The sequence below is a fragment of the Branchiostoma lanceolatum genome, chromosome 9, assembly GCF_035083965.1.
Source record: "Branchiostoma lanceolatum isolate klBraLanc5 chromosome 9, klBraLanc5.hap2, whole genome shotgun sequence".
Lineage (NCBI taxonomy): Eukaryota > Metazoa > Chordata > Leptocardii > Amphioxiformes > Branchiostomatidae > Branchiostoma > Branchiostoma lanceolatum.
Window position 1 is genome coordinate 18,030,387 of NC_089730.1, and position 24,217 is coordinate 18,054,603.

General features: G+C 39.0%; 1 protein-coding gene across 8 annotated transcripts in view; it reads right to left on the minus strand.

Moving 5' to 3' along the window:
• LOC136441181 (stomatin-like) overlaps positions 1-24,217 on the minus strand; it is a 49,211-nt gene that overhangs the window by 20,447 nt on the left and 4,547 nt on the right. The window contains exons 1-2 of one of the 8 annotated variants that reach the window (XM_066437313.1): positions 4,912-5,415; positions 2,880-2,987 (exon numbers count right to left, since the gene is read on the minus strand). The exons of 2 other annotated variants lie outside the window; for them this stretch is intronic. In XM_066437313.1, coding sequence (XP_066293410.1) covers positions 2,880-2,987; positions 4,912-4,975 — 172 coding nt within the window. In that variant the 5' untranslated portion in view covers positions 4,976-5,415. Of the gene's footprint in view, positions 1-2,879; positions 2,988-4,911; positions 5,416-24,217 lie in introns of those variants that run through there. 5 more of the 8 variants (XM_066437310.1, XM_066437312.1, XM_066437315.1 and 2 more) reach the window with 5 other exon arrangements.

Consider the following 24,217-nt stretch of genomic DNA (forward strand, 5'->3'; position numbering starts at 1 on the left):
TAAACGGCCTATGCGAAGCAGGTACCTCTAGGGAAATACCAGGTAACGGTACATGGAAATTGTATAATGAAGAACTGATCATGAGGTTATCCCCGCTACTGGTGTAAAAGCAACTTTTATCACAATGCAACTCATGCTGTGCTGTTTAAAGCATGTATGTATACACTGCGACCCAATGCTGGTTGACTTGTTTACGTGACATGTACATGGCGTGGAAAGCTTAAGAATACATAAAGATCTATATAGAGTAGTTTATTGTATAGACGTACTGCATGTACGGGCATACAGCGTCGCTTATCACGGAGAATGTGTAAAATGTTGACTAGTGTCTGTACTTATAGATCAAATGACAATAATTAGATGTTAAAAGCATTTCAAATGGACGCCTAATATGGGCTTATTTTAAATCCCTTAGTCTGTGTTGTGTACAACGCCAGCTATTTGCTGCCTACGGTGCCACAATGCATTGTACTGTTGTAATCTATATGTATAAAGATCAAAGGCCATTATTTAAGGCGTTTTGGGCTTAAGCCCAGGTTCTGCAGCTAAGTTAGATGAAAATTCATTACCTACATGTATGATATGTGACAGACACACGCTGTTGTTAAGACATGTTGGCAGCTATTACATTTCGATGGACGTCGATATATTCTCAAACACCTGCGAGACCATACTGTTACCATCAGAACACGCGTCGATCGATTTGCGTTAGCAGGACAATAGCGTTGCATTGAGTACGCCCTTACGTGATGGAATCGACCTGGAAGGTCTGCAAGGGTTAAGGATGAAAAGAAACTGATCAACTGAGGTGAGTCTCTGATAGACCTAGGTTGGCCTTTGACCCTTCCCCAGCTTCTATCAAGATTTAACAATAAGACCTATGCTCATTGCTTCATCCGTCACTTTCACTTAGCATGTCCCTTGGAATTTATGTTTTACCAGATATTGAGCCACTGTGTCGTTTGCAAGACACCATTTGCCAGCAGTAAATACCAATTTAGATGCAAACGAAGAGCTTATATCTAGAAAACTAAGATCCTAGACTCCTTTCATTTTGTACTGTAGGGAATTGCTTTGAATATTCCACAAGTAATTATAAAGCCATTTTCACACAGTGTGATTGATGTGCATGAAAGTACTCTAAAACGCTGTTGACAATGACAAAATACTGTAACTATCACAAGGAATATGTAATTATGTCTGTAAGTTTGCGGTGCCGAAATTGCTTCAGCTAACGGTTCAATAAGCTTAAGAAGGCTAGTAAAGCTGATGGCAGTTGACAGGAAAAAATGACCGTGCCCTGTCTCATCAAAATACCATGACTGTCGTCCTTGATTACCCTTGGTCCTGAACCAACAGAACATGGTCAAGTTCATGTATCTGGAATTCAACATTGCTGACAGCGGAATATATACATATTTATATGTGAATAGATTAAGGAGACAAGAAAGCTTTTTCTATAAAAGGGATAATGATATGTTGGTATTGATTACCAATCAGCACTTAACATTATGGTAACACGGATATATGTGCAGAGCGATATTTTCATATCAAATATCTTAGAACAAGTTCAGGTTCAATGAATGTAATATTGATGATGATCCACTCTGTTCTGCAGGTCAGGTAGTTATCTCAATATGATATCATTGGCTTAAACTGCAACAGCCATCAGTATAACATGGTAGAATAAACAGGTGCCGATTCCCTACCACACCTATTAAAAGACGACTTTCTAACGCTACTTATAATGACCTCACAGAGTCATTCCAAGATTGCGATAATTTTTTGCAAATAAAATGACTATGAAATATAGATCCTTAATGCATTAATGGTGTGACCAAATACTAGTAAGTTAAATAGTTCAAAATAGTTCATTTTAAGAACATTGCACACAAGGGTATCAAAGCCACGAGTACTTACCGGCGAGCCTAATTATTTTCCTTATTCATCAATTCCAGTCTTTTTTCTATTATACCGTTTGGGAAATCTTACCAGCGGATTTTCTGTGCGTTAGCCGGACATTGCCATCCGCTATATTACGCGTCTAATCGGACTTCTTTCTAGAACCATTAACACTGCTAACGGGAAAGTATTGATCTCATTGAGAACGATTGCTTCTAAACTTTGATTACTTCCTCAGGGTATGGCAAAGAGCAGTTTGATAAGAGGTTTAGGTCCTCATTTGGGACGAGAAACTTATTTCTGTATTCAAGCTGCAAAACGAAGCACAGCAAGTGAGATTGACTATCTCCGGCCAAGTCGTTGGTATGCCACTACATAACACCCGCAAAAGGCCATTGACATTGCTTTCATTATAAACAGAACAGACATAGACAAGGAGGACCTCTTGAAGATCTCATGTGTTATCTAATTGACACTGGAAGCTGGACTTGCAGTAAAACATTGATGTACGTAAATGACATTAGAGTTAAGTACAAAAAACATTGGTTGGGCCAGGCAATACATGGAGGACATACACTGATATAGACTGACAGTTGTAATGTTTAGACATTTTGTAGCCATTAACAGTTTTTAATTATTACCATCTACCATTGCTATTTCGCTTAAAAATGAATATATCGTATTGGACTATTCTAATATCTGCTTCCTTGTTTGTTTGTTTGTTTGTTTGTTTGTTTGTTTTTGCTTCCGTGTGTCACGAGAATGACATAAGTGCAAAAGAGGAATGAATGAAGTCTTGGATCCTCTCACACAGTCAATTGACGTTTTAGGGCAACTCAGTTAAAACTTTTTACAACGATGTTCATTCAACTTAAAGCACCCTGGTAATTCTGTACAGCTTTAAACCTATAGTTGAAGGCGTCATCACGTCTTTTATAAGCTCCTTTTATGTGATGTATTGTCCTATTTTGTCTCACCTGCAAACCCGGTGCCTGTGGCCTTGCTGACACAATGAGGTTCCCGGCAGTGATGTCTGCAAACGTCCTTGGTAACATCCCGGCAGTCATCTGGTTCAATATTGGCTGCTTAGCACCATTTGAGGATTAAACAAAGAATACAAAAAAATAGTAGTGCCAGGTGTAAATTGAGACAAGGTTTTTAAAATAAATGTGTTTATTTGATTGGTGTGCGGATCTACCAGCTTAACAAATACATCAATCACTGTTACACAACATTGGGCAGCCATACTTTGCAAATCAATGGGATGTGCGTTTTTGATGCAGTGAGGTATAATTTTGGGTGATTTATTGCGCAGTGGGAACAGGGCTTTTATACCTACATTTTGAACCTGATGTAATTTTCAGCTTCTTGAAATGAGAAAACGCAATATAGCATCACAGTTTTCCAATAACGCTCTACGTCGGGGCAGGATTAATAGATCGAACCATATGCTGACTGGATTTGTTAATGATTATCATTTCTCATCTAAAATTTCTGAAGGTATTGTATCTAACAAATACACTAACAAGTATAGAATAGTACTGCATGGTTTATGTTAAATTTGCCTTTTTCCAATCTATAGTCGCTATTTCATCTCAAAGGAGTGCATCGTTAATATTTTTACTGATTATCTATGCTCCTGATTTAAATCCCTGAAGGATAGTGAAATATTGAACATTTCTCGTCTTCATAATTTCTTTCTTTTCGATACATATACTGCTGTAAAGGTCTGTTTCTCTCATCAAAATGTAGTTCCGGAGCTTTCATCGTGCTCTTTCAGTTTCAAACTAAACAGAGCTATAGTTCTTTATCAATACAAGTCAAAACATTTCAATAAAAACTTCCGTTCATGCTTCATTTCACGGATAATGAAGCTGTTGAAGGCACATTTCAGAAAGGGGTCGATACTAAACTGATGTAGTTTCAAGCCTACTTGAAATATTTTATGTTAAACCACTTTAAAAGCCGTGATTTGAAGTAGAACAATTCTTTCTGGGTCATTTTATGGTGCTGGTATTAGCCTTTATGTAAAATATGAGCTTAGATTGTAAAAGATTCAGATCAGTATTTGAAGGAAGGAGACGTAGAATGGTAAATGAACCATCAGGCATTGATAGATTTACTTTACTGCAGCTGCAATGTGTGTTCCATATCTTATTACACAGCCTTTGATAATTTCAAGGTAAGCCTGAAAATGATTCATTGTGCGTTTCCAAGTGAACAATACCTTCATATAGCATGTGATATTTCAATGCCTACATGCTAGACTTTTATTCTTTGACACAAACGTTAACGATTCCTGTGAGCCAAAGGCTCGTTAAGAGATATTGAGGATTAATTGAGGCAAGAACAATCGTGTCCTGAGAAGGTAAACGTACATATCGAATTTTCCACTGAATATTGATCTAATCAATATAAAAGCCATTTATGATGGACTTCTGGACAAACTAAGGTTTTCTTTTCCAGTTTTTTTAAAAACATTTTTGGTTTGAAGGTTGTATTTGGTACGTTATTCAGTTTAATCTTAGAAAGATTTTGCTAAATTACAAATGTTCTATCAAAATGCGTTTTTATCGGCGACGGAAAAATCATTTTCGAAAATCAAAACTTACAGAAATCTACACTAGTAAAGCGTATGCATGCTTTAAGGACTATGCAACGCTTCCTGATTATCCCGAAACTCAATCAGTTCCCATTGAGCAAGAATAAAGACAGCATCATTAACCGAAAATCAACTCCCAGTCGCCCTTCAAACTTCGTTAACGCTGTGTCTCACATTGCTGAATCAGCCTCTTCCTCTCGGTGTTAGCCATGAAATATTTACAATCATTATGATGGAACGGCGGGTAGCGTGCTCTTTACGCCAATGATTGAATAGAGAAGCAATCTCGCTTAACATCCGGGGTGACAACACAATACAAAATGTCACACGACCGTTGGAATAAATGGCAGAGGTGCTTTTTCTGAAGATAATGGTAAGGCAGTGGTTGGAAAAGCTGCGGCACTTACCGTTGTATTTTACAGTGACTTTGCCGTTGGTCACAAGGGACTCCACGGTGCCATTTGCAGCCATGGTGCTACAGTCTTCCTCACGGCAACCTACGGCGCCCAATCACTCCTCCGCCGCCCCCATTCGAAGGCCACGAGCTAACCGGCTTACTGTTAACGATAGCCTCCTTCCCTGGTACTGCCCGCAACTTGCGAAAATTCAATTTACCATAAGGAGCATGTAGACGGCACCATGCAGATCATCTTGCTCATCGGGCATCATTATGCATGCATGAATAACACGTTGATAAAGCCCGCTGGTGATTGGGGAATGAAGAATGGTGCAGTGTACAGGTACTCACACCGTAAGACGCAGCCCCAGAAGTGCTTTCCTTCCCAGACAATCTAGAATGGCACGATCACGCAACAACCAGTCGGGCTGCCGAGATGAACTGTTAATAGACTGTGACAGGAGGCGTATCGTAAAGGCAGAGACGTTCAATGTTCACCGGATCTGCCACAAATGGCATTGTTACACTCGCCGTAACAGAGAATCGAACTCGCGGGTGTGGAACGTCTACGATGTTCCCCGGGCGTTTTAACAAGGACCTGTTTGGTAAAAATCAATTATTTGGGCCCACAAAGGGAAACTTTGCATTAAAGAGCAATTTTACAGCAGCGTCCTTACCCACCGTTTTATTGTGAAGATTTAGGACTATTATAAAGCTAGCTGCACGTATCGACTGAGACAACTGATATCGTTGTTTTGTAGACGAATGTTTAAGGTTATGTGATAAACTTTTTTAGCTGAGCTACCCGGCTGCTGTGCTGTTTTCCTTTTTTGGTAGCATACCGTCCTAGAAGGTTGAACTAGTTTAGAACTTAAATTACTCCACCTCGTAGGTTCAATTTAATTTCTGCAGCTTCGCCAAGTAATCTTATACTTCGCTGCTCGTAGAAATGCTCCGATTAAGGGAACGACTGGAAATTAAGGGATGATCATACGGTTATTTGGCATTTCGGGATTCCAAATTATAGTCGGGCAATGCGTTCATAAGGATATCTGTTTGGCCCATTGGCATTTAAAAAGTAATAGCACCAATCACATAAAGCAAACTCAAACTTGATCATCTTTTGTATTTATCATACACCAATATCAAGGTTGATGGCCAGCCGAAATAAAAGAAGCAAGGGGTTTAAAAGATGTAGGTATGACATTATTAGCCAAGGTTGCTTTCAAAGGAATCCGTTTGCTGCATTTTTGTTGGTATACGTTTATCCCAAAATCTAATGCAAGTCAAGTTTTTAAAAATAATCCAAGAAATACCTTACCAGAATATACGGGTGATTTAAGATAGTAACTGTACGTAACGAAGTAATATACGTCAGGGGGAGGGGGGCGCTCCAATGATGAAAACTAGTATCACAGGGACAGCGAAAACACCAAACCAACTTTTGTAACAAATGAGTTTACAGTTATGCTATCATAAGTTTGTGTGCCTTGCATATATATGTTACCACGCACCTGCACGGTTGAATCTCCACTGGTTGACACGCCATTATATTAACAGCCCTTTATGAGCCTTTGTCATAATACACATGCTCTAGGCAGTAGTAGGATCATTGCGAAAACACGCTTGCCTCCGGTCTAACGACTAAACTCGTGTTCTGAATACAAGCTTCAATAAGGCTGGTTGAACTGTACATATCTTTGAACGGCAACTCTTATAATTCTGCTAGGTGCATTGTGAGTTTTGAAATATCTGCTGACACAGCATTAGTGATCTCCAGGCATACACACCTCAGATATTCACAGGTGCTAAAACATGTTTGAAAAAAAACTTCTTGAAAGGCCTCTTTAGTCCTTATCGTTGTTCGGACTTCCGTGGTTCCTCAGACGCGTATTCGTACTTTTTGCTGTGACACCTATTACTTGAATACGCTTGACAGAGTATTCTTACGGTAACACGTAACAAGTCGTGTGTATTAAAATACTGTTCAGCCTCTACGAATGGATAAGATACAGAAATTACCTCCGACGTTTCGAGTGACATCCTTCTCTCTTCTCTTGTGTCTACAATAGACTGGTGGAACTAGTCAATCATAGAAAGTACCTGTTAAATCCGGTTGAACATACACAACATTACTAACTCATGCTAGTGATAATCGTATATATGTTTCACTCATATGTAAATGATGTTTAGACGTTTACAAATTATACCGACAATACACATTCACCCTATCAAGTCCATTGAATATTAACAAAACGCAACCCCACCTTCTGTTGGTTTTGAAATATTCTCAAGAAGGTATGGTAGAGGGGAACACTTTACCAGAATGTACAGTAGGGGCATCCTCATTAGATAGCTTTAAACAGCGCTTACTGCTAGATGTGTTAGGTCTGACAGGTCATGGTGTAATATAACGAGCTGTATTTGCGCCGCGTACCTGCAAAACTGGTGTGTCTCGCCGATCACATACCAGCTATACAGATAAAGAGTTCAGTTTGTCATACTCCCCTTCTCACCCTGACACCTTTAGGCCAGTGACCTGTAAATTGTTAGCCTCGCTATCAACGCTCTCCATACTATTCTATCATCAGCCATTTTTTTTCACTGCTTGGTTATGCTCCTCTATTAATCTCATAACATGCAATATTCAGATATTACGATTGGGATTGCAGGAATGTCAAAGAAAGTAGAAATTGCTTCATCGTTACAGATGTTTTGGTAAATCTAATAATACATAGCGTACACTCGCAGGATATAAATCATTGTAAGCACAGAAATAAATAGTGTAGCAGCTGCAGCGTGGTCCAGACGTATGTTTGATAATCCAATAATGTATAAACTATTCATTTGGCAACGGCCGGCTCAGGAAAGTATTGGAAACTGTTGCTTTTGACATAGTGTTGAAAAAGCACATATTCCATCTAGAATGTCAGTTAATACATGTTAGCTAAGAGTTATTCAGTAGCCATAAGGCCCCCGTCTCGCTGGACGGGGATCTTGATATGACAGGAATTAGATTTGCGTATCCCTTGACTTCATAATTAGACTATAGTGCAAAATGTAAACGTATGACGGAAAAGGCAAAAAATCCTCACAAATCGTAAAAAAAATCGTCTCCAAGCTATAGAGATTCGTTTAGCAATCTGTCAAATATTAGGTCACAGCGAGGTCGCCGGCCTAGTGGAATCGGCCTAAAAAAGATCTACATCTAAATGATAATCTTAGAAAAGAGTGATTCTCAAGCATTCTGATGCCTAGCATAGATTTTGGGGACAAAACCTACCCGTCAATTTAAACGTTCAGTTTGCGTTAATATAGTATTTCTAATGATAGAGAAAAACATGTGCATAATGGCTGCGCAGTGTTCTTATACACATATCTTCATTTTTTTTATTGAACATTAATGATACTGCGCTCTTTTAGCTATCGGATTTTTTATCACATTTGACGAAGACAAATGTAGCAATTGTCTGATCTTTTCATGGGTAAATGTGGGTCGATGTGGAGGTTTCGTGAATTTACATAAAGTTATGCGGGTAAAGCCGTCTGCTTTGTACCCCCGAAAATCATTTCTGACAATCATTCAATAGATCTTTGATATACGCTGATCCCATGTACATAATTCAATCAGGAATTAGAATGGCATGAACTCAATCGATTTATCATTACAAATAGTGATTCGTTATTAATGAATTATTACCAATATATTCGTAGCAGTTTCTGTTGGATGAGTGACGTATGGGCTCTATTAGGAATTGAAAACGGTTTGGCGTTTCTTCTTCATGAGATAAAACGCCTCTGATCACCATTGAATTATCCTCTATCGCTCCCGACGTCAGAGATAACATCTTGTATGATAATTTCACAACTGCCATGGGACCTTTATTAAGCTACAGCCACTGCCCTTTCAATCTGAGTCACTTCTTTTTTAGGTATTTCTATCGTGTGTTTTTTCAAGATATCAAATTGTTTTGACAATGTGTTGGTAAATGTCGTACCCTACGTGTATTGTGATTTTTTTTTAATGTTGTGGTCTGTATTTCATGTAAAGGGTTGACAATCAGCCGACGATACATTGATTTCCTTTGCAATGGTTCAATATGCAAATTTAAATAAATGATTTTGCAATTTCATGTTTTTGAAAGTGTGCTAGGATTTTCTTATATTACATTATTGTTATAGAATGGAACATGAAACCCTAACCCCCTGTGTTTTAATTACAAAATCTCTCTTTTTTCCCCAAACGTCACAAACTTAATATGCCTTGTATGTAATTAGACGAAATTATACTCGACAATAGTGCGGTCAGACTGCTACATATAGAAAACGAAAATATGTTTAACAGGATTTTCCAGGGAAGAATTTAAACCGAATCGTTAATACTCATATCATATATGAAAGTTGATAATACATTGTATTGCTGATTAGAATAAGCTTTCTAAAATGCCACACACGACGACAAACAAACGAACATACCAAAGCAACACATTCAGGAAAAGCGAATGCTCAATATCATTCTCACAAACCCTCGACATTAAGATACCATTACATATAGAACCTATATCTGCTCAGTAATGCATCATACGGAATAAACTGAGATGCGCTGCTCTAACAAAGTAGAAAACTCAGCAACTATCCAAGCTAATGCTCCACGGACAACTTTTGATTACGCCGTAAGCCCCTCACATCAGGAATTTGACAAGAGACATGTGTGCGCACTGGAACCATCTGTAACGCATCCGCCGCTTCATCTATAATACATCAATCTTCCGGAATGTTTAACAGATGGAGAATTGAGAACATTTCCAGTAATTGCCATGCGTTTGTGACCATCGATCATTTCTAGATGCAGTGATCAATAATAGTGATATTTCGAAAGTACAGAGATGGATTACTTTCACTTCAAGATGTTGAAAATTGTGTTGTTACTGGCGCCAAAAGAACTCCTGTGATCTCTGTTCTCTAGTTCTGTTATACCAACTCTAATACTTTTTTTACCTCGGTGAAATTGGATATATTGTTTTAGGTATATCTGTTCTCGGGTCTGGATGTATGTTTGTTTTGTTTTTGTTTTTCTTTGCCCTAGAGTGGAATATTTAATGCGCAAAATGGACATGGTTGTGTTTTATTTTGAAGGAAAGAAAAAAGAATTTAAAACATTTATTTGATGTATGAGAATCTCGATTTTTTGCTTTCAATTGGTCTACACCTATTTGATGGTATCAAAACTATTACCTGAAGACAACAATGAATTAAATCACCACTAGAGTATGTCTTAAGCCGTGCCTCGAAGCCACCGTGCTTGCAGGCGCCACAACAACCTTCTCAGCATTGATTTAAGGAAGAAATCGAAGCCTACAATTTGTGAAAGAGTGGGTCAACAAAATGGGAACATCTTCGCTTAAAAGAAAAATTGTGATCAATAAGGACGCAGAGGCAGATATTAGTAGACTCCTTAGATTGGAAAAACGCTACCATTGAGGGGTCATACTGGCGCCTTGTAGACTGGTGTAATTTGGAAAACCAAAGAAGAAAGGGTTTCATTGATTAAAGAATACCAAAGAAGGGACATATTACAGCGCGCCGCTCTAAAAGCAAAGACCTCATTCCCCGGAAAGTGGGGGAATGCAATTAAGGTGTTGGTCGACATCGAAAAATAGACTAGCTTGCCAGAGATGCTTTTTATTCATTTTTGTATTTATTAAACTTCACAGACTGAAATCTGAGAGGTGATTGGCAACAGGATCGATGCTTTGATATAGGTCCGGGACTTAGAGAACATCATAAATGAGAGAGACGCTCGCAGGATTAGTCCAACACTGCTTTTGCCACTGCTGCCCTTGCTGATAGTGACAGTGGTTAGTTCCACCTCTGTACTAAATTTATACGTCGACAATGTGTAAAATGCATAACTTTGGAAAATTATTTCTTATTTGAAAGGGTGGTTCATTTTCCATCTCTTTAACCTGTAGGCCAGTTAACTATATAACTGTGGCTCCGTAGCATTTATCGTATAACGGGCTATTACTAACGCCACCTTTCGGAATATACACGTACTGAAATACAGTGGTGGGAAATCCTTGGAGAAACCCTTGATCTAAATGTATGGGGTATTTTGGCACAAGTCGGCGTCAGAAGACTTTTTAATTTTACAGTAACTACGTTTTGCAAAGTAAATGCAAGTTATTACTACAAAACCCTCTGTTGCTTCTTTATGTGAACCGAAATAGTAGATAAGATAGCCCATGAGGAATTCGTTTTCTTGCTACGGTGCAGTTAAGAGCCAAAAATTAAGATCAAATCTGGCGTCTGTTTATCAGATTAAGACGCAACTTTAAGTAACCTGTCAAAATTTGTAAAAGAGGATGATGCATTGGCCTTTCAGTGGGTTATAATCTGCGCCCTAAAGTCTGTTTATCTGATTGCTCCTGGAAGTCCTTAATGGTTTAACGTCTGGCATACTTACTTGAGTCGTTTGTTCGTCAATAACCGAAAGCGACGACTTCTCTAGAAAGAATTTGCCACATTTTCTAATGCATCTTAATCTACAAGCTAACGTAAATGCATAATTCATGAGATAATTGATTGCGATTCATATTAGTATACAGCACAATTTGGGAAGAACAATTCTATAGGAGACTGCACTTAAAAAAAATATCGATAGATGGCTCTTTGGAGCTGCCAGTCTTCATATATTCAGCATATTTTCTTGTATGCATAGACTAAAGCAAAGTAACGTACTCACCACGTTCTCTTAAAATAAGTTTTCATTTTAAATCTGGTACGCCACCAACATGTTTGCGACTAAAAGAAGGAACCCATTTGCTTTGCTCTATAATTTCTTATTTTTCTTACCCTTTTTCCGGTAATCATTGTCAATGCAAAAATGTTTTGACATGTCTACGTGTGAATATTAATTGCTTGTTATTTGTGCAAAGAAAAGGATGACCATGTTGTACCCACTTTATTGGCCATAATTTGATGATATGATCATAACATATCACTGACGTACTGCATAGTATCCAAGTAAGTGCTTCCAATAAAAATATTGAATACAACTGGGAATTCCATGCGTTGAAAATTGTACATTGATGTTGGGTGGGTCCATTTGTACCACACAGGCGTCCCGGAAGTTTTGTGCAAACCTCCACAACGAAATTAATTACTTACTGTTCTTCTTCGTCCCCGGAGAGACAAAATTAGGAAAGGTTATAGCTGATGGTTTTGTTTTCTAAATAAACATTTTTCGAATGAAATATTTCAGAAATGGCACGAAATACAAGCCATGGGTCCAAATGGACCCCACTAAGGTGCTTGAGGGTTAGAATAACACAAACTGAAAGTGGGCTCAAACTGATTGCACCAATCACCAATGCCAATACATCTTTTTCGGGGTCCATTAATCTTAAAGCTTCAGTAACAAACTACAGTGCCCATTTGCTGACCAAACTAATCTATCACTAGCGTAGGTTGGGTTACTTCAGGCATATCTGGGGCTTGTATCTCAAGGTTACATTACAGAGTGATGATAAGCGTTAGAAGTAAGTTTTGCCGGTAGTTACAGCGGCGATAAACTACAAGCCATCCTATAAATTGCTTCATGTGACGTCTTCGGAACACCATCAGCGGGGCGGGTGCAAATATTTGCATTTTAGTAAATGGTAGCTCAAGAGGTATCAGAGGTCCAGCGAGGGATCTTCTGACCCTCTCAAACAGTTCTGTGTGTATAGATCGCAAAAAGGTATACAAGGATAATGCTTTCAAATACGCTTGCGAGTAGAATTTAAAGAAACGTAGTGTACGCTTGAGCCATGGCCCATTGAGATGCAAAGCAGGATACCAATGCTGTTTCTGTTGGGGTCATTGAATTGACATTCCGGGTGACCACAGGATTTATGCTGTATTATAGAACTAACATTTTGCGTACTAAATATGAAAAAAAAAGTAAAATTATGGTTACGACTAGATTTAGTCTTAACAATTATCTTAAATTAGGTTTCACGTCATTTTTTACCTTACTACGTTTTATACTTTGTTTATTCAAATTCTACCCTTGCTCATCGTTACAAAGTAGGTAATAATTAACCTTTAACTTAAGCCCTGACCTCCGTATCCTATTGAGTAGCGTGAAGGTGACCGTCTAGACACTTAACGACCAAAGGTATCACCATCTCATTAGAATAGCTTTCATCCTAGTTGGCTGACTGACTGATAGGTTAAGGGGGTTAACATGAAGAATAGATGTTTCTATCCTAACGAGCACTTTCAGGTCACCGGCCTTTGACTGGTCAAGAAGATGATATACATCACCTGACCCCAATGTCAGGTTATTTAACGTAACGCTTCTGCCAAACTATCAACAGTGTTGATATGTGGTTCCTTCAAAACACTATATAGGATCAGGCAAAGGTTACATGCGAAAAATGTACAAGAGACATGAAGATTTAAACATGATTTTTTATCATGTAGTTTCTAGCTTTAGCGTTGGCACTATTCTAGCACTCACGTCATACATACATTCAAATGATTATTTTGGTGCAATATATGGGTACTGTATCCTTAGCCTTCTTTAGTTGGCACATGTATATTTTATTCTGTTGTTGTTTTCAAAAATAACTATCAGTAATGATAAAAGTTTCATATTATGTTGTTTGCAGTATAATGTTTACCAACAGAGAAATACTTGTTAAAGCTTTTAGATATGCCGGGCACCGCTATGGATCTCTCAAACGCTGCAGCGATAGAGCTTAATTCATCAGACTGGGTTGATATTTCTTTAACAGAATTCAAAAAAATCACTGTCGCCGTACTAGCTATAGTTTTTTATTGTTTTTTTGAACGGTAGATAATTCAGAAGTACCCCATCCTGTGTAGCATACTTTGGTTTAAAACTATTGATAGGCACGGGAGGCCTACTCATTGGCTTCCTCAACGTAAGAGGCTTGTCTAAGTTTCCGTTGCAATTTCCGACGGGATTTCATATCTAAGAGCCCGGTATATTGGAAGCAAAGGTCAAGCGTAGAAGAGCAATCGATAAATACGTCCAGAGATGGGGAGTGAGTTCAAGGATACGAGGAGGTGGCTGTAATGGTTCTCTGGGCGGTTCTAAGAAAGAGGAGCTTTGTCCTCAGGGATTTCATATCAGCACGATGAAGTAAACTATAGCGCTGTATGCTGATGGGTACACGCCCTTACATGGAGACTTGAATATATTGCACTGCTCATACAACAGCACTTTGGTCTGTAGACTGCCCATTCTCTAAATACATTGATATTGATAGAGTTATACAGCATGCAGGTGCTACAACAATGGTTAAACATTGACAAAACAAAACGTTTGGAGTTTGTATAAAAACAACAAACAAATAGTCGATAAAGAATTAAAGGATAGAATAACCGATACTCGATCAATCCTATTTCTAAACTTAAATGAAACAGTGCACTTACTTGGTACTGACAGACTATGTATGTACGTGTTAAATGATGCCTGGGGCTATAACGGTTGTGTGTAAGTCCGCTAAACGTCTGCAAAACTAATAGCTACTGTATAAAGCACCGTCTTATCGAGAGAATGCTTTACAAAGATACATTGTTGCCTTGTTCACCGCGTATTCAACAACAATACCGCGTGTAACCTAAAAAAAAAATGTTCTCGCGTTTTTCTAACACCTCTGTTTTCAGATCTTTGGTAATTTTATCAGGATATATGAACGACTATTCCGAGAATGCCCTCTTTCGGCGATCGCACGACGATCGTACGAAGAATGTGACCAGGCCCTAAAAGAAAACATGATACTCAAATCCCTGCACGTCCCTCGAAGTTTTCGGTAATAGCTTTCTCGAAAAGGGAGGAAAAGAAAGGTCATCTCAATGACAAGCCTTAAGCGGCTTACAAGACAAACGTTTCTGCAAACATCTTTGACATAATCGCCTTGACAGGAATCTAGAGCTAATCCTGAGTAATGCGCTGTATTCTTTGGTCTGCCTTTAGGCAGCGGGTATATATATGGGGTGTATAATTGAATGCCACAAAGGCAGGTGTTATTTGTTTGAAAGACCACATTGCTTTGAGAATAAAATGTGTAATATAACCAACTGCAGACGTGCTAAGGAAGATGGTGTGTTGCGCCACAGGACAGTTACCGATTGGTTATACTGATAGATACAGATACAAAATAAACAAAATCACACCAGAGTTTCTTTCAATATACATAAATATAGATAGTACCAGATAGAAGGGTGCTACTGGCAGTTAAAACTAAATTTATGTAACAGAAAACCATCTCTAAGGGGAAGAACAGTAGCTGAATAAATCAAACGCCTGATCTGGAATTGCGCCCCCCCCCCCCCCCCCTATTTCATTTACCACCTGCTAATGTTATCTATCTAAATCTAGGTCTTCGTATGTAAGGGTTTTGGCACATCCACACATGAAAGACATACTGAAAATGATGGCTGGTGAAATTTTCTGTTAGGTTAATGTCCAATTTGACCTTTTCGCCGACTCACATGTGGTAAACGTGTTTACCGTGAAAGGCATATATGCAATAATCAGGGTCACAGGAATGTCCAGAAAGGATTTCTGTTGTAAAGAAGGTAAAGCAAAGTGGCCGGAATAATGGTTACTAATTCCGTTGAACCGACATGGTATAAGAAATGTAACGTTCACCCACTTTAATATTCGCGCAAATAGAAATAAATATGGCGTGCATGCATTACATCTGATAATACTTGCGGAAAGGTACAGAAAAGAAATAAATGGATATTGATTGATTGTATAACATGAATACTGTAATCAAAATATGTGATTTAACTTAGCTTGTAAGGTTTTACCAAACAATGGAAGACGAAAACCCCAGGCTTTCTTTCTCTGTAATATATTGGTTATTTGATGTTTAGAGGAAATTTTCTTTTCTTCTTGGGCTGTAAAAATTATATATATGATATATATTTAGCTTGTAAGGTTTTAATAAACAATGGGAAAAGAAAAACCCTTCCTTTTCTATAATGTGTTGGTTCTTTAATGTTAAAAGGAAATATTTTTCTTCTTGGCCTGTAAAATGTAGATACACAGCATGCCCCTCTTATTACCAAAAAACTTAAGCCGTAAGGTTACATTCATCTTTTATTCCTGACGCTAAGTAATGAGCAAGGACGTGTTTTATTTGTGGTATTATGTAACGCCCATACCGCCAAATCCTGTGCCCCATGCAGACTCATTTATCCCTGTTTTATGAGATCAAGGCATTGATGCTAATGTAGCTTTTATACCCTTTATATATGAGGAAGAATTTTTGATATCGAATTGCCACGTGCCATGCCCTCAGCAGTAGCAAATTACCAATAAAGATGGCCAGCACATCGCCGCAGATGCCACCATGTATCATACACTCGGCCTGAGTCGGATCTCACTTTATCAAAATGCCCTGGACTGCTCATTTACACCCTTATCATTGCCTTCGACAAGCAGGTTATGTATAGCACATGAACGTGTATATATTGCCACGAGGGTTGAGTGGGAGAGATAGTGGGCAGATAGTGTAACATATCTGTCTTCACAGTCGTAGCAAGAAAAAAAATGGGGTGTTTTTTTACTATTGCCAGATAGCGACGTTCAGACATACGTGCGGGACCTAGTCAGGTGTTATCAAATTGCTGAAGAAGCTAAAGCCCCGAATAGGCAAGTCGAATACGATTTTGGAAAATAATTGATTTCTTATTTCAATCAGTAGGCATGGCCATGGGTTTAGGGATAAGTAAAATGTAAATTACTATAGGAAAACCAAATAGCGGAAGCAATGCCACCGTGGGCCGTGGGGTTTTGTGAATCTAAGTACCTATCTAAGTTGTTTATAATCATTTCTCCCATCTTAATCAATATAGTCAGTTCCATCACCAACCCCACTCCTCACAATCGTCATTCCATTCCTTGAGTATTTCTGCATTAAATTTGGCGTTTCACTATGTCTTCCCAGATAGCTAGGTTTTGGGGAGTATGGTAGATGGTGGAGTCTGTTTATATTCTGGTAAATAGCTGAGGAGCTATCTGATAAAAGCAAGAGGAATTTAGCTGCCATCCTCTAATGGAAAGTACTTCTGATTTATTTGATACGGTAACAGCTGCACAGTCTGCAATGATGTGATACAGCGGATTACTAGACTCGATTCTTGCCTGGCGTCAACCTAACGTTTCAGGAATTGTGATGTAAAATGAAAGAATTCATTTGAAGAAACTGCGTGGCTACGATACCCAGATTACTGTATGCCATAAAAGTAAAGCTCTGCGTGTCTGCGTGAGATATTGCAGTGGAGAGCGGTCACGGGTCTGCTCTTCGAATTTGACCTCGAAGGTCTCAGCCTCATTTATTCAGCTAAGAAATTTATTGAGGCCGTACAAGGTAGCATCTGGAGCCTCCGAATTGCTGGTAATCTTAGGATTAGGGAAGTCGATTTGATTTTCACATCAGGCGGAAAACTGTGTGATGTTTGTAACAAATAATTGTAACGGTCACGCGGCAGCAATGTTTCTAATTTAGCACGCCCAGTTTGCCTATGGTAATGATTGATCACGAATCTTGGACAAATATCGGATGCAGTATTGAACGGCGTTACCTTTGACCCCCAAGTGTGCTTGGGTGCACCCTTCCGTGCTGCCGCCTGTAAATCTAGCTATTCTAGATAAGGCAAAACTCGCTCGGCTGTATCTCTTCGACACTTGGTTTCGTTCGATAAAGATGATATGAAATTTTGCATCAAATTTGACTTGCCATATCGATTGTTGAATATAGCGTGACGACCCTATCATAACTATTGATTTCCGGCGATGCGCCCATTGTTCAGTAAACCGAAGAGATATAGGAGCTTCTAGCTCCAAATTACGTTTTCCTAATATAATGTCATCATATAAAACACTAAAACAGTTGACAGACATATCCCTAATTGATGATAAGTTAACGGGGGTTCACAGTATTAATCTCCATTTTAGGGAATTTACATTTCTATTATCAAAGCTCTGTACACTGACACTATACACTTCTATTGTTAACAGTTTTACATCAGAAGTCGTTCTAAAGTGATAGTTCGACGTCATCGGATGTGTATCGGTTTGGAATACTGTTGCTGAGGTGTCTCCCCGTCTTCTGAACACCAAGTTCCGACAGCAAGAGTGTGTTATTGCCAAAATCTACCACCGAAAGCCGACAACTCTGACCAGGAGGGAGGGCGACGCGACAAGAACAAAGGACTCCCAAAACCTATCAGCTTTCAAGGGGCCAAACAAGTCGTCAGCGCCCTGTATAATGTCCATTATTCAGCTCTACTGCAAAGCTGAGGGCATGGCAACAGCATAGATAAAAAAGGAAACACACACAAACAACACACAAACAACACACACACACACATACACACGTGCATATATGCACTTCTCTAAGTTGTACAGAATGTAACAGTTTTATGTCTGTGATATATACAACTCCACTTCTAAGGCAGCCACATAGACATGTTGATATTAATGACTAGAGTCAATTAAAAGCAATGGTGATGGTCCTGTAGTTCCCTTTAGCTTCCCGCAGTGGTCCTTTACAGTAAATAACGTATCGTAAAGGGAATACACACATTCTCCCCCGCAGCACTTCACAACATAGCAGTTAAAACAAGTTGTATTTGCTGGCGCATGTTAGTCGCCCAGGCATCCAAAGAAAACCTCTGGGGCCGGGCCGGTGAGCTGAGTTTGGGAGCACAAGTATAGCCACTAAAGGTAGAGCCATAAGATATATCAGTTGTTGCAGTGAGAGTATAAAGAATATGTATAGCATCCATGTGACATAATGTGTGGGAATAACTTCCTGCTGTCATCATCATTAATTGGTAAATCTGAGTAAAGCATTCATACTACTCGTATGCACATGTAATAATTCTCTGTTAGCAATATATACAACTCTGCTTGTAGGGAAGCCACACAGATAGGTTGAGATTAATGACTAAAGTCAATGAAAAGCAATGATAATGTCCCTGTAGTTCCCTTTAGCTTCCCGCAGTGGTTCTTTACAGTAGATAACGTATCGTAAAGGGAATACACACATTCCTTCCCCGCAGCACTTCACAACAGACCAGTTAAAACAAGTTGTATTTGCTGGCGGATGTTAGTCTCACAGGCATCCATAGCAAAACTTTGAGGCTGGACCGGTAATTTGATGTTGGGGAGCACATTCAAGTAAAGCCACTAAAGGTAGAGCCATAGTACATATCAGTTGCTGCAGTGAGAGTGTAAAGAATATGTATAGCATCCCAGTGGCATATGTCTTGGAAGAAGTTTCTGCTGTCATGAACAAAAAACTTTAAAATTAGAAGTGGGTAAATCTGTGTAAACTTTAAGCATTCATATATACTACACGTATGTGCATGTTATAGTTCTCTGCTGGCAATATATACAACTCTGCTTCTAAGGCAGCCACGTAGATAAGTTGCAGCTAATGACGAGAGTCACTTATCAACAATGATAATGGCCCTGTAGTACCCTTCAGCTTCTCGTAGCGGTTTCTAACGGTGGATAACGCCTCATAAAGGGAATACGCACAATTCCCTCAGAGCACTTAACAACAAACCAGTTAAAACAAGTTGCATGTCCTGGCGCACGTTAGTCTCCTAGGTATTCATAGAATACCTCTTACGCAGGCCAGTAATGTTGATTTAAGCCTTGCTGCACTGGCAGTGACAGTGGGTTCGAGAAGGGAGATTGCCAAACGCTGCACAAAGCCATAGCACAAGCATAGCCGTGTAACGAAGAGGCGTAATATATATCAGTTGTTGCAGTGAGAGTATAAAACATGAGTCTAATAGCATCCCAGTGGCGTTGTCATTCTGCAAACTGACGTCATAATTCCTCACAATCAAACCATGGACAGATTCAGATGACAGCCAAAAAGGGCAGATTCATTGTGAACCATTCAGTTTGGAGACATTTTGTTTTTTCTCCATAGAGGGTAATGCGAATGCTATTAAATATGTTTTCAAGAGTATTATTGCAATTACAGAGCTGAGTTATACATAATTAGGAATGTGGCATCCACTTATGCTTGTTCAACATGTAGCCGTTTACTCTGAATAATGTGCCACCACTCCCGCAAGTCATTAGGCAAAGCTTAACAATAATTTCTAGACATGAATACAGATTTATATTCCCATTTGTGGTGCTTCATGTTGACAATAATCTTTGTATATTCAAGGCACATACTTACTGCGAACATGTCAGTCGGTAATGGATTGTGCACATTGATTGATGCTTGGAAACTTGCAGTTGCCAATGTTTCAAATCTGACTACATTTCTTGAGCGAGATTATTGTTACTTGCAAACAATGAAGTGTAATAATATAAATTTCCAACCACGTGTACAGCCAAGTGTGTCAGCTTACTTCTTACAAACGTTATTAGCTCCATGTTATGGTATCTACTGTGTATGTGTGGATGAATTGCCTTGCGTATTATCTGACTTAACAGTCAACAACAACAGCTACCAAAGGAACTAGTCTGTGTAGCGAACTCTCACTGTCCAAGGCTCAGGCTATGCAGCATCCCCCTGTACAATTGTGCCAGTTAAACTCTAAGCAAGGAGAATTGTTGTAAGATGAAAAGGTGCCAATGGGAGCTCAGAATTCTCTGAAATTATGGAAAATATACATCGAAGCCTCCAACACTATGATAACAGACAGATCTTAGTAGGAAGGAATTTATAACATACGCAAGAAAGAATTTCCGGATGACCAGGAGGTGTCTGATCTAGTCAGGCTACCCAAGTAACGTATAAAGTGATACTGTTGTCCTTATCCTTGCTGTCGATTTAATTGAAGTTGGTGGGGAGTTTTCTTCTTAATGGCAACTGACTTCAACAGCAACTTTCGAATAGTGTCTGAACAATCAAGACAAGTGTATCGGGTGAATCACATAGGCATGACAAATACAAACACTGATTAATTATTAGAAACGTGATCCTAAAAAAACATGTCTTGAGTTAGGTATCTTGCTTCAACAGCGACTGGGGCCTGTACAGACTTCAATCCTCCTTTGACCACTCTTCCGAACTGCCACGTGTGCTGTGCTCTTCAGCTTTCCTACAGAAGACCAGGGAACTAGTTGAAGAGTTGATAAATTGTAATTCTTGTGATGAAGTTAAGTTAGATCCTTTTTATATAATTCATCATGTCTTTCGTTGACAATATCGAACTGAAAGCATCAAACTTGTTCGGATATGAACAGTACACTGTTCCCTAAATCGTTTATCAATCTACAAGATCGGCGCCAAATAGTCTGCCACCAAATTTCTTGCCTTCAAGTGCCCACAGACGTTCAGTGAGTCTGGTAGGTGTCCAAGTTTTACATTTTTCATGAAAGTGGTAACGACATGCGACTTAAAGTTAGTACATTGACACTTTGGTATCGCCTAAGTGGAATTACACTTGGCACTTTCTAAGTTGCCAATATTGTATTCTATGTACAAAGATAGAAGTAATTTCTCTGGGAGTTCTCATGAAAGCCAAAACATTGATAAAACCCGAAGGCTCCGAGCAAACTGATCGGGCACGCCTGAATGTCAGTGAATATTCCTTGGAAGAGAGTGTAATTTCCTCTGAAGATGACACTTATGGATGAACTCGGCTTTTTCCCAGAAGCAACTCAAAGGAATCGCTTCCCGTTGATTGAGCCAGTGGGAAAACTCCACCTCTATTCCGTGATGGATCACTGAACACTAAGCCAGCACAGCCTATTCGATTTCTTTGAACGAATCCTATATACGAGCGCATCACAGGTCAGCGCCCCTTAAATTCAGCACATTTAGTCTACTAATGGCTTTTTCTAGACGAATGAAGGGATAAATTTGTAGCCCACTGCGGGTTTTATGATGGGAATAGGTCGAAGAAACCAGCCAGCGTCACTTAATATGGATTCCAAAGGTTCTAGCTAACTTTGAGGTCATACGGACATCGTAGCTGATACGTTGAGTTCTTGGCGATGGTTGTTCGTGTTATACGTTAAAGGTGATAAACGTAAATTCCTGATAGAATCACCAAACTTCTTACGTAACCTTTCTAATCGTAGCTTTACAGCAGCTGTAACAAAAATGGCGAGTATTTTCACACATATCTTGGTGTTTCTATATTTATACAAAATCTAAATGCAATTTTCTTAGCATTCTTTAAATGAGCCTTAGCAGAAAATGGACTAGTTTTAATTTAAAACAGCGGAACCTTAATATGTAAATCCCCACGCATCATCGCAATCATCATTACCATCAGCACATCACCAGCATCTTAAAAGGACAGTAGTAAGCATCCGAAGCTTGTATACACTTGAGAAAGTTCGGTGTCTGTTTGCAATTCATGTATCCACTCTTGTCAACAGAACTTGGTGCATTCTCTATATGATGGAACGTTAACAAAAAATCGACTAGTTTTAACCCGAAACACCAGAACCTAAAGCAAATCCTCACGCATCATCGTAGTTATCATTACCATCAGCATCATTACCACATCTTAAAGCGGCAGGAGTTAGCATCAAGAGCTTAAAGCTCGACGTGTACACGTAAGAAGGTTAGGTGTCTGTTTGAAAGTCATTTATCAACTCTTGTCTTCCATCCTAACCATTTCATCATCTATGACACTCAATTGATGTCAATAGAAACATTTTTTCTAGGACAAGTAAGTTTTCAAAAAGTCAATTTGGCATTCTGAACGCGTGACTGATGCTACAAAATCAATACCCAGTAGTTAAAACTATCGGACTGGTTGATGGAGTACCACCGTACTCCAGAGACGTTTCGTTTGAGCTCTCTTGAGTTACTGCTTCATCATTTTGATGGCATTGGAAGACGGTAGTTGAATCGTTCATGAGGTACTTTGTATCTTTGTCAACCATAATTTACCATTACCAAGTACTCATTGACAAGTATAAAAATATCATTTTCTATCCGTTTAAAGCGTATAGTTAAAAAAAAACAGCACAAGTATCTGTATATTAAGCTAAGTTTCTTTCTATTTTGGTTTACCATACCACGGGTTAATTTTCAAAACACCCGGCTGTGGACGGGAGGTCTGGAATAAGATGTCTAGTGGTTGGGTCAGTAGTGGCCAGGGTAGATTCGGGAGGCCTCCCAACCTACCGCCAACCTAGGTTGTTTGGCGGTTGGGAGCCATGTTTGGCTGTATGTAACCTGGGCTTTAGGTTTATTTTGAGAAAACACTCAATAAAGCACGACTATTGCGTGCAATCGTCTTATATATACACTGGAAGATGTAGTTGAAATCCCTGTGGTGCGGTTAGTTAGGCATAATGCTACCTTAAGCAATAACAAATAGGAGGTAATTGGAATTGCGCTATGGTATATAATGATGAATCTACTCACTGGATTCCTTTACGTAAGCCTTTAACTTAAGAAGAGATTGATCATCCAATCAATGGTCGCAGCAGGAAATCAATTCAGGTTCCCACGTTCCAATAATTGTATCTAAACTAAATGATGCATCCTCAACTCTGCCTTTTCTCAACACTTCCTTTTCCCACGACAATAAAATTATACGTTCACAAATTTTTCAGTCAAACAGCCTATTCTCGTGCCAAATAACTTATCATTATTGATAAAAATGTATTTTTTCTGGCACTCTGCACACATAAATATATTTTAACCTTCACTTAAGAGCCAAAATACATTCACTGGACAATTCCATTTAAAACGCAGGGTGTCAAAAGAAAACTCTAACAACCTCAAAGCATGCACGGGGCCAAAATATTGTATGGTTTTCTGACTATACAATAAATGAATAGCTATAGTTTTTGACTGCTTGGCTTCTCTTGCATGTCTTTATCTCAACATCTACAGACAGTCGGAGTTCGCAGTACAAATAATACAAGCAACAACCGAATATTACCTTACGCAACTCTGCTTCCCGAGTGAGTGATAATTACCGTCAATCATCATCATCGTCCTCGTCGTCATCATCATCGTCGCCATTATCATTATCATCACGCATCATCATTCTTCGAACGCATTTGGTACTAACGTCTGCCATTAATTAGAGTGCACTCAGTGCAGGAAGGGCGTCCGTGCTTTTAGAAAGAGGTGTACCCAGAGTCTACAAAATATGGTTTACCCCACGAAAAGGGGTTGTCAGAAGCAGACAATAGATGTTACGATCTTACACCCCGACATCTGCTTTGATATTACTAAATCATGTGTATCTGGAAGACTAACGATAACGTAACAGGATAGTTTGGTGTCCATTCTTACTGTTATATCGAAAAAAATAATCCTAACCAAAGCAAGGAA